A 13,202-nucleotide genomic window follows, 5' to 3' on the forward strand; every position below is an offset into this window, starting at 1 on the left:
CTGGCCGGTTGCAATTCCTTTTGGTCTAAGGTTGTACAGTTTTCATCTTAAAAGAAGCCGATAATGTATGCGTAGTCCTTATTGTCCTGCACAACCAGGTTACCGCTTTTGACACATGTGCTTCTAGACCTGATGCTGTGTCCTAGTGATCCTCGCTACCTTGAGCCCTGTGAATAGTTGCTGAAATTGTTCTTTGGCCCCCATCAGACTGGCCTTGACCGGCATGTGGGCGATTAACAGGGGGATGCCTCTACACTAATCTCCTATCTTTCTCCCACCAGGAAGAGCAGCTTGACAAGATGAAGGATTTGTGTGAGACGAATCAGAAGCTCCTGGAGGATAATGAGATGTACCGACAGGTAGGATACCGGCTCCTTGCATCGCAGCCCTTTTTTGTGCACTTCCTCGGCTCGTGAAATTGTTTGAAGTTTGGCATTTATTGAAATGATGGGTTCTGTGTAGATAGATATTTTTTCACAACAGAAATTCTGCTGATCAATAGACCAGCAGTGATTAAAATGCTTACTTTCGAGTAGTTCATTCAGAGACTAGTCGAAGCCCTTTTGATGGAACATTGTTCCACCATGTCTGGATGGCAATACTAAATGCATGATCTAGCAGTCTGCTCATGGAAAAATTATTTTTGCTTACTCGTGGAATTGGGGTAGTGTAAGAAGGAAAGTGCCCTTTTTTTGCATGGTTACCCCCTACCTTTTTGCCACATACCTGATGGCAGCTTGACGAAGTGTGGGCCTTCACAAAACTGTACCTTTGTACCCATAATTGGTTCGACACGGGCCACAGAGAAGCGCCTTGGAAGAGGTACCCATGATACCTTTTCCAAGGCGCTTAAGGGCACGCCAGGAAAGGCCTCTAAGAGCCTCAGCACCTATTGTGCCACCCTTAAAGACCCTGTAATTTAACCACCCTACACTGACATTGCAGGCTGCCTGTTTTGGCGCAGAGAAAAGTGAAGTCGACCTGTCACACATCCCTGTGTGCCATTCCTACAACTCACTGCCTGTGGCCTAGGTAAGTCACTCCACTTGCAGGGTGCACTAGCCCCAACGTGAGGGTACAGGTGCATGAGCCTATACCCCTACAGTGTCTAAGCCAATTCTTAGACATTGTAAGTGCCGTAAAGCCATTAATAGTATATGGCCTGGGACTTGGTCATTACAAACTCCACCGATAACATTCTTTTTCTCCATAGGAGCTGTTGGAAAGGCGTTCGCCGGAGGGGGGTTCAATGCCCGTCTTGCCCACCCCTTTGACCCACCTCTCCCCCGTAGGCCGAACCAGGCGCGCACACCCTGATATACACTACGAACAGAGGGACACCACACGTATTCTTTGTAGGACGATAGGTTCTTTTATCGATGTTTTCATGGGATCTTTATGATCCAAGATGTAAGCAGTACAGCAGTGGCACTTAGCACCACAAATCGGTCGTGGGGAATGGGGGTAGCGGGACAGTCTTTCAAGATAGTGTCTCTGCGAAATACCCTGCGGATAGCTCACAATCCTCGAGCCGGAGGGTGTCGTGTCTCTGGGCGATCTCTTACCGAGTCGTCCTCAAGGGGAGCGCCGCGAGTCTCTCAGCAGGCACGGGTGGTCGGAGTTCGGGAGCCGCGATTCCGTCAGCAAGGCTCAGATGGTTCAATAGCTGGGGGCCGCGAGTCACTCAGCAGGCCTAGGTGGTTCAGGGTTCGGGAGCCGCGACCTCGTCAGCAGGGCTCAGATGGTTCAATAGCGAGAGGCCGCGAGTCACTCAGCAGGCCCAGGTGACTTCAGCGTTCAGGAGCCGCGACAGCGTCAGCAGGCTCGGATGGTTCCAGGTCTTCTCTGCATTCGTCTCTCCGGCACCCCTTGTTCTACTCCGCTGGCTCTTTGAAGTCCGGAGTCCTCGCAGAGGGGGGACTGGGGTGACTGAGGGGGTTCGGCGGGATTTCCTGCCGCTCACTTCTTTGGTCTTTTCAGGTGGGTCTGGGAGGGACCCCAGACGCTCGGCAGGGGAGGCGCCTGCTCCCCAGGGGCCTGGTGGCCGATCGAGTCCTCCCGGGGAAGGCGACCCGAGGTGTGACTGGGCTGGCGCCTCTGGTTCGAGGGTTCCCGCTCCCTCGGGCGGACATGCGTGGTAGGGTGTAGAGTCTGTCAGGGCTCTGGCCGGCCCTCGGATCTGGGTGGCTGGGGCAGCCGGAGTCGGAGATGTCGTGTCTTGAGGGTGGTGGCAGGTTGGCTGGGTGATGGGGAGGGCAACGCCGTGAGGCCGGTCTCACACGCGTCCCCCCCCCCCCCCCCCCCCCCACAAGCTGAAAGGCGTGGAGAACTACCCATCCACTGGGGGGTTCTCCTCGCCGAAGCGGAAGAACCGGGACAGGCCGTCGGCGTTGGCATGATCCGTCCCGGGGCGATGTTCGACAGTGAAATCCATCCCTTGGAGAGAGATGGACCATCGTAGTAGCTTGGGGTTCTCCCCCCTCATCTGCATTAGCCACCGCAAGGGCCGGTGGTCCGTCTGTACTCGGAAATGGGTTCCGAACAAGTAGGGCCGTAGTTTCTTGAGGGCCCAGACTACTGCAAAGGTCTCTCGTTCTATAGTACTCCAACGCTGCTCTCGCGGCAGCAGCCTTCGGCTGATGAAGGCTATGGGCTGATCAATGCCCTTGTCGTGGAACTGCGAGAGGACGGCCCCGATGCTGTGTTCGGATGTGTCGGTCTGGACCACAAACTCTTGGGAGTAGTCGGGGGCCTTGAGTACGGGGGCGGTGCACATGGCGGTTTTCAAGGCGTCGAACGCCTGCTGGCACGGGGTGGTCCACTGCACCTTCTTCGGGAGCTTTTTGGAGGTCAACTCCGTGAGGGGCCCCGCGATACTACCATAGTTTTTAATGAACCTCCGGTAGTACCCTGTAAGGCCCAGGAAGGCCCGGACCTCCGTCTGCGTGGTGGGGGGCCCCCAGGACTTGATGGCGTCGATCTTCGGTTGGAGGGGGGAGACCTGGCCGCTGCCCACCTGATGCCCCAGGTAGACCACGGAGCCTTGCCCGAGCTGGCATTTGCTGGCTTTCACTGTTAGGCCGGCTTGGCGCAGGGCCATTAGTACTTGTCGGAGGTGCTGGAGATGCTCGTGCCATTGAGAGCTGAATACGGCGATGTCGTCAAGGTACGCTGCGCTGAACTCCTCGAGTCCGGCCAGGACCTTGTTCACCAACCGCTGGAACGTGGCTGGGGCGTTCTTCATCCCCAACGGCATGACCCTGAAGCGGTAGTGGCCATCTGGCGTGGAGAAGGCAGAGCGTTCTTTCGCTCCCTCCGTGAGAGCAATCTGGCAGTATCCGCAGGTCAGGTCGAAAGTGCTGAGGAACCGGGCGGCCCCCAGGCGGTCGATTAGCTCGTCGGCGCGGGGAATAGGGTGAGCGTCTGCTCGGGTGACCGCATTGAGCCCCCGGTAGTCCACACAGAATCTTAGTTCGGGGGCGACCCCTGGGGAAGCCGCCTTCGGGACCAGGACCACCGGACTGGCCCAGGGGCTGTCGGAGGGTTCGATCACTCCTAGGGTGAGCATCTTCTGTACCTCGGTCTTGATGCAGGTGCGGACCCGGTCAGGCACCCGGTAGGCTCGGTGTCTCACAGGCGGGCTGTCGCCGGTGTCCACATCGTGGACACACCAGTCGGTGACCCTTGGAATGAGGGAGAAGAGGTCTGCGAATTGTCTGAGCAGCTGGCGGCAGTCGTCGGACTGTTGGGGAGTGAGGGTGGTTGAAAGTCTCACTCCCTCCACGGAACTATCCAGGTCTTTAGCGCACAGGGGGTCGGGCAGGGGTTCGGTGTCTTCTTCCGCCCCATCATCGGTGGCCAGTAGCAAACTTAATTCTGTTCTCACAAAGTGGGGCTTGAGACGGTTCACGTGGAGGACCGGAGGGGGTTCCGTGGGGACTGTACATCGACCAGGTACGTGACCTGGCTCTTCCGCTCGATCACCTTGGAGGGACCAGTCCATTTGTCTTGTAGGGCGCAGGGCTTCACCGGGGCCATGACCCAAACCTGCTGGCCCGGCTGAAACTCGACCAGGGTTGCGTTCTGGTCATACCAGCGCTTCATTTCTTCTTGGCTGGCCTCGAGGTTAGCCTCTGCGAGTTCTCTGAACTTCCTCGTCTGGTTGCGGAGCGCCAGGATGTAGCGGAACACATCAGGGGGTGTCCCCCGGGGGCTTGTCTCCCAGCCCTCTTTGACCAGGCTCAGGGGCCCTCGGACGGGATGTCCGTATAGCAGTTCGAAGGGGCTGAACCCCAGAGACTTTTGGGGAACTTCTCGGTATGCGAACAGGAGGCAAGGGAGGAGGACGTCCCATTTCCGGCGCAGGGGCTCTTCGAGGCCCAGGATCATTCGCTTCAGGGTTCGGTTGAAGCGTTCCACTAGGCCATTGCCCTGGGGGTGGTAGGGGGTCGTGAACTTATATGTGACTCCGCACTGCTGCCACAGGGACTTCATGTAGCGGGATATAAAGTTAGTGCTGCGATCACTCACAACCTCGCGGGGAAATCCGACACGGGAGAAGATCCCCATGAGAGCCCGGCCCACCACGGGAGCCGTCACGGTGCGGAGGGGGATGGCCTCGGGGTAGCGGGTGGCATGGTCCACAAGGATGAATCTGTGGCCCTGGGCGGTGTTCGAATCCAGGGGTCCCACGATGTCGATGCCGACCCGCTCGAACGGGGTACTCACAACGGGGAACGGTTGTAAGGGAGCTTTGCGTTTTCCGCCACTCTTCCCACTGCCCTGGCACGTGAGGCAGGATTTGCAGTGTACTTCTACATTCGCTCGCATCTTGGGCCAATAGAAGTGGGTAACCAATCGCTGATATGTCTTGTCTTGGCCTAAGTGTCCTGCCAAGGGTACATCGTGGGCCAGGCCCAGGAGGAGGCTCCGGAAACGCAGGGGTACCACCAGTACCCGGGCTGCGCCTAGCTCGGCGGACTTTTGCTCGCTGTATAGGAGGCCATTGTCCCAATAGATCCAATGTGTTCCGGTTCGGTCACCGGCGGCCTGGGCTTCGGCTTGTTGTCTGAGTCCCACGAGGGAGGGGCAGGTGGCCTGTTCCTGGCAGAACTCTTCACGGGAGGGCCCCCCCTCACAGCGCCACTGGGCCATCTCGGGCAGTTCTCCGAGCTCAGTCAAGGCCTCCGGGGCGGAAGGTTCCGGCCCTTCTCCCGGGTTAGTGTCTTCTTCTCCCTCTGAAGGAGGGTTTTTCGCTTCTGGTAGGGTGCCCCGGCTCTCGGGGATAGTGTTCGGTAGGAGGGCTTCACCGCCCTCGGAGAGAGGCAATCGCGCGGTCATGGAGCGCGTGGTGGCGCAGACCCATTCTGGTAGGCCCATCATCTCCAGATGGGCTCTTCATTCTACTTGCCCCCACGGGGAACTCTCCAGGTCGTTGCCCAGGAGGCAGTCTACGGGCTGTGATGTCCGGACCGCTACCTTCAGTTCTCCGGAGACCCCTCCCCACTCGAAGGGCACCAGCGCCATCTGGCAGAGGCTCTCAGAATTGTCGGAGGATACGACCGGACAGAGGGCACCGGTTAGGATCTGGTCTTCTGAAATTAGGCTGCGGTGGAGCGCGGTGACACTCGCCCCGGTGTCGCGGAGGCCCTCGACTCGGTGGCCGTTGATGGTCACCTGCTGTCGGTATTTCTTTGTGTTGGCGGGCAAGGGTGTCCCGGGGACCATTTCTCGATCACCCAGGGAGACCAGGGCCATGGCTGCCGGTTCCCATTCTTCGGAGTCCTCCATCTCTTCCCCCAGAGCCACGGAGGCCATCTGCCGGGCCGTGGGGTTGGTCGTTGTGGTTCGCTGATACTGGGGACACTGGGGGTCATTGGCGTAGTGTCCGGGCTGTTGGCAGCGGAAGCAGGTGATCCTAGCTCGTGGACCTAGCCGTCCTGGGGCTCCGGTGCTGGCTGGGGACGGGGCTGAACCCGCCGCTGGTGGGCTGCTGGGGGGGCTGGTTGAGGACCCCCCGGGGAAGTCTCTTGGTCGGCCGTGGTTCCCTCCGCCCCTCTGGCGGGGGGGGCCTTGACTGTGGCGGCCGTAGTCCCCCACGGGGCCCCGGGTGGCTCGGGTACTCACCCAACGATCAGCCTCAGCGGCCAGCTTCCGAGGGTCGGTGAGTTTACTGTCCAGGAGATGCTGGCGCAGTTCTACAAAGCAATTGGCCGCTAAATGTTCCCAGGCAATCAGATCAAACAGTTCTTCGAAGGTGGAGACCTTGCTGCCCTTGATCCACCCGTCCAAGGCTCTGCTGTAAAAGTTCACGTATTCTACCCACGTGGTGCCCGGTATCTTCTTGCAATCTCGGAATCGTTGTCGGTACATTTCGGGGGTGAGTCCGTACCGGCCCACGAGGGCTTCCTTCATGTGGCTGTAGGAGTTCATGACCGTGGAGGGCAGATCTAGCAGGGTGTCTCTTCCTTCGCATAAGAACCGGCCCCATAGGCCAGCCCCCCAATCCTTCTGCGGGACTCGGTGAGAGGTCATGGCGACTTCGTAGGCCTTAAACCACTGCTGGATATCGTCGTTCTTGTAATACTCCTTTACCACATCTTTGGGGATGTGGACTTTGGTTTCCCCGGTGGGAGCGGACGGTGGATTCCCGGGTGGCTGTGACTTTTCGTTTTTAGCCCGCCACTCGATCTCCTTCAGGCTGCGTTCATGTTCTAGCTGGAGTTTCTTTTCGTCGTGCTCCCTTTGGCGTCTCTTCTCTTCGAGTTCCCCCTGTAGCCGTAACTTCTCAACGGCCAACTTTTTCTCTGCCAGTTTTATTTCTCCCTCGATTTTTAGTTTTGCCAGTTCAAGTTCATGGTTGCGGCTTCTCTCTCGGTCCGCTAGCTCCTCGGGGGACAGGTTCCCCTCTGGCCCGTTGTTTCTCGCCGGGATGCTTGGTGGTTCATGGGCAGAGTCTCCTTCCGTTTGGGTCGGGGGTGCCCCCGTCTCGACCCAGGTTTTCAGTACTTTCTGGAAGTCTTCCTTTGTGCTTAGTCCGGTGGTAGCGATGCCAAGGTCTTTGCAAAACTGTTTTAATTCTCTATGTGTGTAATAGTCCAATTGATCCTCTCGGAACGGTGAGCTTATTTCGGTACCTGCGGCACCCAGGGAGGTTTCTCCTTCCATCTCTGTTTGGTAGTGCGTCAGTCGTTCACTGCACGCTCTCTTTCGGTGTCGGCTCGGATCCCGTCGTCTGCCACCAAATGTTGGAAAGGCGTTCGCCGGAGGGGGGTTCAATGCCCGTCTTGCCCACCCCTTTGACCCACCTCTCCCCCGTAGGCCGAACCAGGCGCGCACACCCTGATATACACTACGAACAGAGGGACACCACACGTATTCTTTGTAGGACGATAGGTTCTTTTATCGATGTTTTCAAGGGATCTTTATGATCCAAGATGTAAGCAGTACAGCAGTGGCACTTAGCACCACAAATCGGTCGTGGGGAATGGGGGTAGCGGGACAGTCTTTCAAGATAGTGTCTCTGCGAAATACCCTGCGGATAGCTCACAATCCTCGAGCCGGAGGGTGTCGTGTCTCTGGGCAATCTCTTACCGAGTCGTCCTCAAGGGGAGCGCCGCGAGTCTCTCAGCAGGCACGGGTGGTCGGAGTTCGGGAGCCGCGATTCCGTCAGCAAGGCTCAGATGGTTCAATAGCTGGGGGCCGCGAGTCACTCAGCAGGCCTAGGTGGTTCAGGGTTCGGGAGCCGCGACCTCGTCAGCAGGGCTCAGATGGTTCAATAGCGAGAGGCCGCGAGTCACTCAGCAGGCCCAGGTGACTTCAGCGTTCAGGAGCCGCGACAGCGTCAGCAGGCTCGGATGGTTCCAGGTCTTCTCTGCATTCGTCTCTCCGGCACCCCTTGTTATACTCCGCTGGCTCTTTGAAGTCCGGAGTCCTCGCAGAGGGGGGACTGGGGTGACTGAGGGGGTTCGGCGGGATTTCCTGCCGCTCACTTCTTTGGTCTTTTCAGGTGGGTCTGGGAGGGACCCCAGACGCTCGGCAGGGGAGGCGCCTGCTCCCCAGGGGCCTGGTGGCCGATCGAGTCCTCCCGGGGAAGGCGACCCGAGGTGTGACTGGGCTGGCGCCTCTGGTTCGAGGGTTCCCGCTCCCTCGGGCGGACATGCGTGGTAGGGTGTCAAGTCTGTCAGGGCTCTGGCCGGTCCTCGGATCTGGGTGGCTGGGGCGGCCGGAGTCGGAGATGTCGTGTCTTGAGGGTGGTGGCAGGTTGGCTGGGTGATGGGGAGGGCAACGCCGTGATGCCGGTCTCACAGGAACCCATGTTGCGGTTTTCTTTTATGAAGCAAAAGTAACTGCACTTTGAACAGTAAATTGCCTTACTTACCTTTGTATTGTAGGACCTATAGTGTGATATCTAGGCATATCACCCGAAGTAGTCGATATAACTTAAAAGTAATCCAAAGTATTTGCAGAGTATTCTGTACGGTTTTTAAAGCAAATACAAACCTGTACCTATTGCAAATTCATCCACAATGGTATTTGTGTGCACAGCCTTGCATTTGAGTGTTACCTACCTATGCCAAGTTCTGCCTGGTTCCTGAAATAAAACATCAGTATACTTTTTTTTAATACTTAACTAATAGGTCTGGATTCTTTTGAGTAGTGTGTGCAAACAGTCCTTGATTGATTGAATGCAATAAATGCTTAACACATCCTCTGAGCAAAACTGCTTGACCACACTACTACAAAGAGCTGTTAATAATCTGAATTGGCCTCTGCTAAACCTCTGGGATCCACTGGACTCTGCACACTATACCTTACTTTGGTATCGTGTATATACAGAGCCAGCTTCCTACAGGGTAGCAGGTTTGTGTTTTAATTTCACAAAATAGTATTGTAATTTGATGGCAGTTAATACTTGTGTAGCTCATTTGCTGTGATATTTTGCTAAATTCAAGTGAGCATTTTGGTTTGCCTTTTGCACTGCTTTCTATGTCTGTCTGAAAATAGCTCCCTGTCTAACTACAGCATTGCTAAATGAATCTGGCCTAATGTGTAATAGAGGAAGAAACAGCTGGTAAAATTATCTGATAGACTACTAGCCGCAGATTCCTTAACGTAGAATTATTCCCAGGTGTGAGACTGGATCGGGAAAATTTTTGCGACCGCATCTGTGCGCCTGGGGCAGACCACGCGACCCCGCCCTGACTTCGTCCTGCGGATGTGTGTAAGAAAGTGGCTCTGTATATACTGCACCAAAGTAAGGTTCGGTGTGTACAGAGTCCACATTCCCCAGAGGTTTAGCAGAGGTTAAAGCTAGATATAACCTTCCTCTCTAGTGGTAGCTTGGTCGAGCAATAAGGCAGTATCGGAGGACAGTGGCAAGGCCTATCTAGAAATTAAAAAATATCAAATGTATGTCCCAGGGAAAAGATAACACACAAGAAAAGGGCAGAAAAGGCCCTCCTGCCACCCACCGTGTTTATTAAACCGAACAAAGAATGAAAATAGCCCATGAATGTCAAATGATTTACAAAGATATGACTTTGCCATAATGTAGGAAAGTGGCTCTATATATCCTGTTCCCAAATGGGTACAGTGTGTACAGAGTCCACAGTCCCCAGAGGTTTGGCAGAGGCTAAAGGTAGATATAACCTTACTCTCTAAAGTGGTAGCTTGGTCGAGCAGTAAGGCAGTATCGGAGGACAGAGTAAAGCATTTGTTGTGCACACTCAGTCAGCAAATGGTCTCACACAAACACACACACTCAAGAACTGAACTCTAGGCCAATGGTTTGTATATAAAAATATATGGTTTTATTTTAGAACTGACAATAGGTATTAAAATATACTTTCTCAGAATGAGATGCTTTAGTTAAATACTTTGCAATAGGCAATAGTCTTTTGAATGCAATAGTTAGTTTGTTGCAATTGGCAACACAATTCAAACAATATATTGAGCTCAATGGGAAATTCTAAGTAAATGCAATTGATTACTTTTAGGATTACTTTTCTAACTCCAGGACTGGATCCTAGAATCAGTCCTGGGACAGTTCTTGGAAACAAGTGGGTAAATTAGTTTTAGTTACTGTTGTGATTTTTAAGCAATGTTTTGCTATTTTAAAAGTTGACCCTTACAAACTTTTTCTAATAAAATCACCAATGTTATCCTATGGGAGGAAATTCACTTAGCAGGTAAGTGGGGTTATTGTTACTTTTTCTAGCTCAGTGTTGGATCCTGGATCTAGCACTAGTGTACCACCTGTAAGCAGTTGAGAGAATGTGTTTAGGTTATACAGGCAGCTTTTTTTTATTTTTATGGATATTTGCAAGTTTACAAACTTTTTCAGCAAAAACCAGGCAATGTTACCCTATGGAAGGAAATTCAAGTAGCAGGTAAAGTATTTTCTCGTTACTTTTGTAATCCAGTGCTGGGCTCCTAGGCTCAGTACTGGGACATCTATCTAAAACGGGTAAGTAATTACGTTTTCACAGTTGGTACGGTTTTTAAAGAATATTTAAAGTTTGCAAAAATCAACATAAAAAATTTCACAGAAGAACATGGCAGAACATTGAGTTAGCGGTAAGTATGGTTGTAATTACTTTTCATGGTCCGTGCTGGGCACCAAGATCCAGCACTGGGATCTCTCCTAATAGCAGGTGAGTATTTTCAATTTAGTTACTCTGTTGATTTTAGGTGAATATTTGAAAGTTTAGAAACTCCACACTTAGAAGAAATCTCAAGTGAAACCAGTCAATGTTACCCTACGGAAGAAAAGTGAGTTATCGGCTTTTGGGTAAGTACTTGACTGGCAGAGTTAATGTTCTGGGCATAGACTCCGGGGTCTCCCAGGGTCAGGTAAGCACAGTTGTTACACCCTCAGCGGCACAGGGGCAGCCGGGTGCAGAGTGAGGTAGGCCCAATGTTATCCTATGGGAGGCAGGGGCCCGTAGTTGGTGGCTGCTGGCTAGTAGGCCACACGGCTGTGGGAGTTGGGCTCCTGGTCACTTGCTCAGGACAAATGGTGAAGTAGGTTAGAGAAGTAGTTTCACTGCCAGGACCACTCGGGCAGCTGGGTGCAGGGTGTTTTTGAGCCTTTGGGCGCTCAATGGATTGCAATAGAGAAGCTCAAGAACGAACCAGCTCGGGGACGAAGATTCTTCAGGTGCGACCACCACTTCGAGAGGTAAGTTGGGTAGTTGGAGGGTAGGTAGGTACCCACGAGTTGGGCACAGGGGGCCGCAGGGGTGCCTTTTGGTGTAGGGAAATCTTACCCTCTGTTGATCACGGTTGGGCGGGGGGGGGGGGGGGGGGGGGGGGTGGTCCCTGGTTCTGAGGCTGCAGGCGTCAGAAGCGTCTAGGTGGGTCCTTGGGTGCTGATTCGGGGTCAGTCGCCGGGGGGACTTCCTTGTGGTCTTTGTCCACTCCAGCACAGGCCAGGCTTGGCAGCTGCAGAGTGTGCAGGGTTTGCTGTTCCTGGCTGATGCCAGGGTTCAGTTACTTGCTGTGAGCAGTACCACTGCTTGTGGGAGTCCCAGATGCTTAGTCAGAAGGTAGCCAGGTCCTCCGGGGTTTGTGAGCTTGCTGGCCACGGGAGATGCCGGGATTTAGCAGGAGCAGGTTCAAGGGTCGACAGACCGGTAGGGCTTGGGCCAAAGCAGTTGGTGTCTTCCTCTTGTTAGAAGCTGCACAGCAGGTCTTCTTGCTTCTTGATCTTTGCTTCTTGATCTTCTTTGCTGTTTCGGAATCTGGATCGAAGGAAGGAAGGTTCAGGGTGCCCCTAAATACGAAATTTAGGGGCATTACAGGTAGGTAAAGGGCAGGGCTGCCCTGGGGTGGACACATCCCCTATCCTGCCACTCTCCTGTGGGAGGGGGGCAGTGGCCTAGACCTGATTGGGCAGGGCTCCCCATCTTCAAGATGGCAAGAGCCCGGAGATGTGCTTCACCTCGCCTCCCCCGCCTGAGGGGTGGGGTTGGCAGAGGCTGTCACACCCCCAGTCCTTCCTTGGGGTTTCCCACCATTCTTCCCGCTAGAGTGGGGGTCAGAACCGGTGGGGGCCAGTTGCTGAGTACAGCAAGTGGCCTGGAGAAGCTCACAAAGACTGCATGCCATTGAAGCTTCCACTGACCTAGCACCTCGCCCAGGATGTGCATTGTTGCCGGCCCAGGAGAGAGGATGGCTCTCTACCCAGGGGTCCAGCATCGTGTCTGCTGTGTGGCAGCCTAGGCAGCTCCTCAGAAAAGACGTGGATTGTAGGTTATGTTTCAGGGGGCATCTCTACGATGCCCTCTGTCGTGCATCGTACATTAAATCTCACACTGGCATCAGTGTGGGTTTAACGTGCTGAGAAGTTTGATACCAAACTTCTCATTTTTCAGTGTAGCCATCATGGTGCTGTGGAGGGGGACAGGGCTCATGCTCCTGCACCCACACCACTGGCATCGGGCACCCAGCTAGAGGGGTGGCTGATGTATGCCAGGGCAGTGTATGATGTGGCTTGGCACACAAGGATGTGTGCAATGTCGACTGTTTTGTTCTATTCCCTTACCCTCAGCCTGCAAGGCAAGTGTGTTTGTGTCTGGGTACATGGCCTCGAAGGGTGGCACAATAAGTGCTGCAGCCCTTAGGGGCCTTCCCTGGTCACAAGGCCCTGGGTACCTAGTGTACCATTTACCAGGGGCTGACATGTAGCCAGGGTTTGCCAATTTGGGTTTTAGGTTCAGCACAGTTTTTAGGGAAGAAACATAGGCCCTGGGCACCTGATTGGCAGGAGCCCAGGGAACACTCAGTCAAAGTACATTCAGCAAAAAGTGGGGGGCATACTATGCAAGAAAGATGGCACTTTTTCACACCACCCTGGCGCGCTGACGCCAGTTTCCTGTTCCGCGTGCAACTCTGATCCAGTGTGTCCTCCTTGGCCTGTTTTCAGGCCTCTTTAGCGACCTTGAGTTGGGAACAGTGTGCAATGCCTTCGGGCTTCAAGACTTGTGCTTCTTGTGCACGTCAGATGTCGGCGTCGGACCCTCCCACTATTTGTATGTGGTGGTTGGGCGAGCACCATGACTCTACGGATTGCGAGGCTTGTCAACACCTCAAGCAGAAGTCCCAGCGGGAGCGCCGGATGAAATTGCTGTCTGCCCGTTTGTCCGAGTCGGTCTCGTCGCAGCGTCCGTCTCCTTCCCCAGACTGGTCATGGGGCCGCT

The 13,202-nt window shown here is 54.5% G+C and overlaps 1 protein-coding gene across 3 annotated transcripts in view; it reads left to right on the forward strand.

The window, feature by feature from the left end:
- The window catches only part of KIF4A (kinesin family member 4A), a 286,675-nt gene that overhangs the window by 181,428 nt on the left and 92,045 nt on the right, over positions 1 to 13,202 (forward strand). For all 3 annotated transcript variants that reach the window (XM_085608378.1, XM_085608380.1, XM_085608379.1), the window contains exon 26: positions 282 to 359. In XM_085608378.1, coding sequence (XP_085464504.1) covers positions 282 to 359 — 78 coding nt within the window. The remainder of the gene's footprint in view (positions 1 to 281; positions 360 to 13,202) is intronic.

The sequence above is a fragment of the Triturus cristatus genome, chromosome 5_2, assembly GCF_964204655.1.
Source record: "Triturus cristatus chromosome 5_2, aTriCri1.1, whole genome shotgun sequence".
Taxonomy (NCBI): Eukaryota; Metazoa; Chordata; class Amphibia; order Caudata; family Salamandridae; genus Triturus; species Triturus cristatus.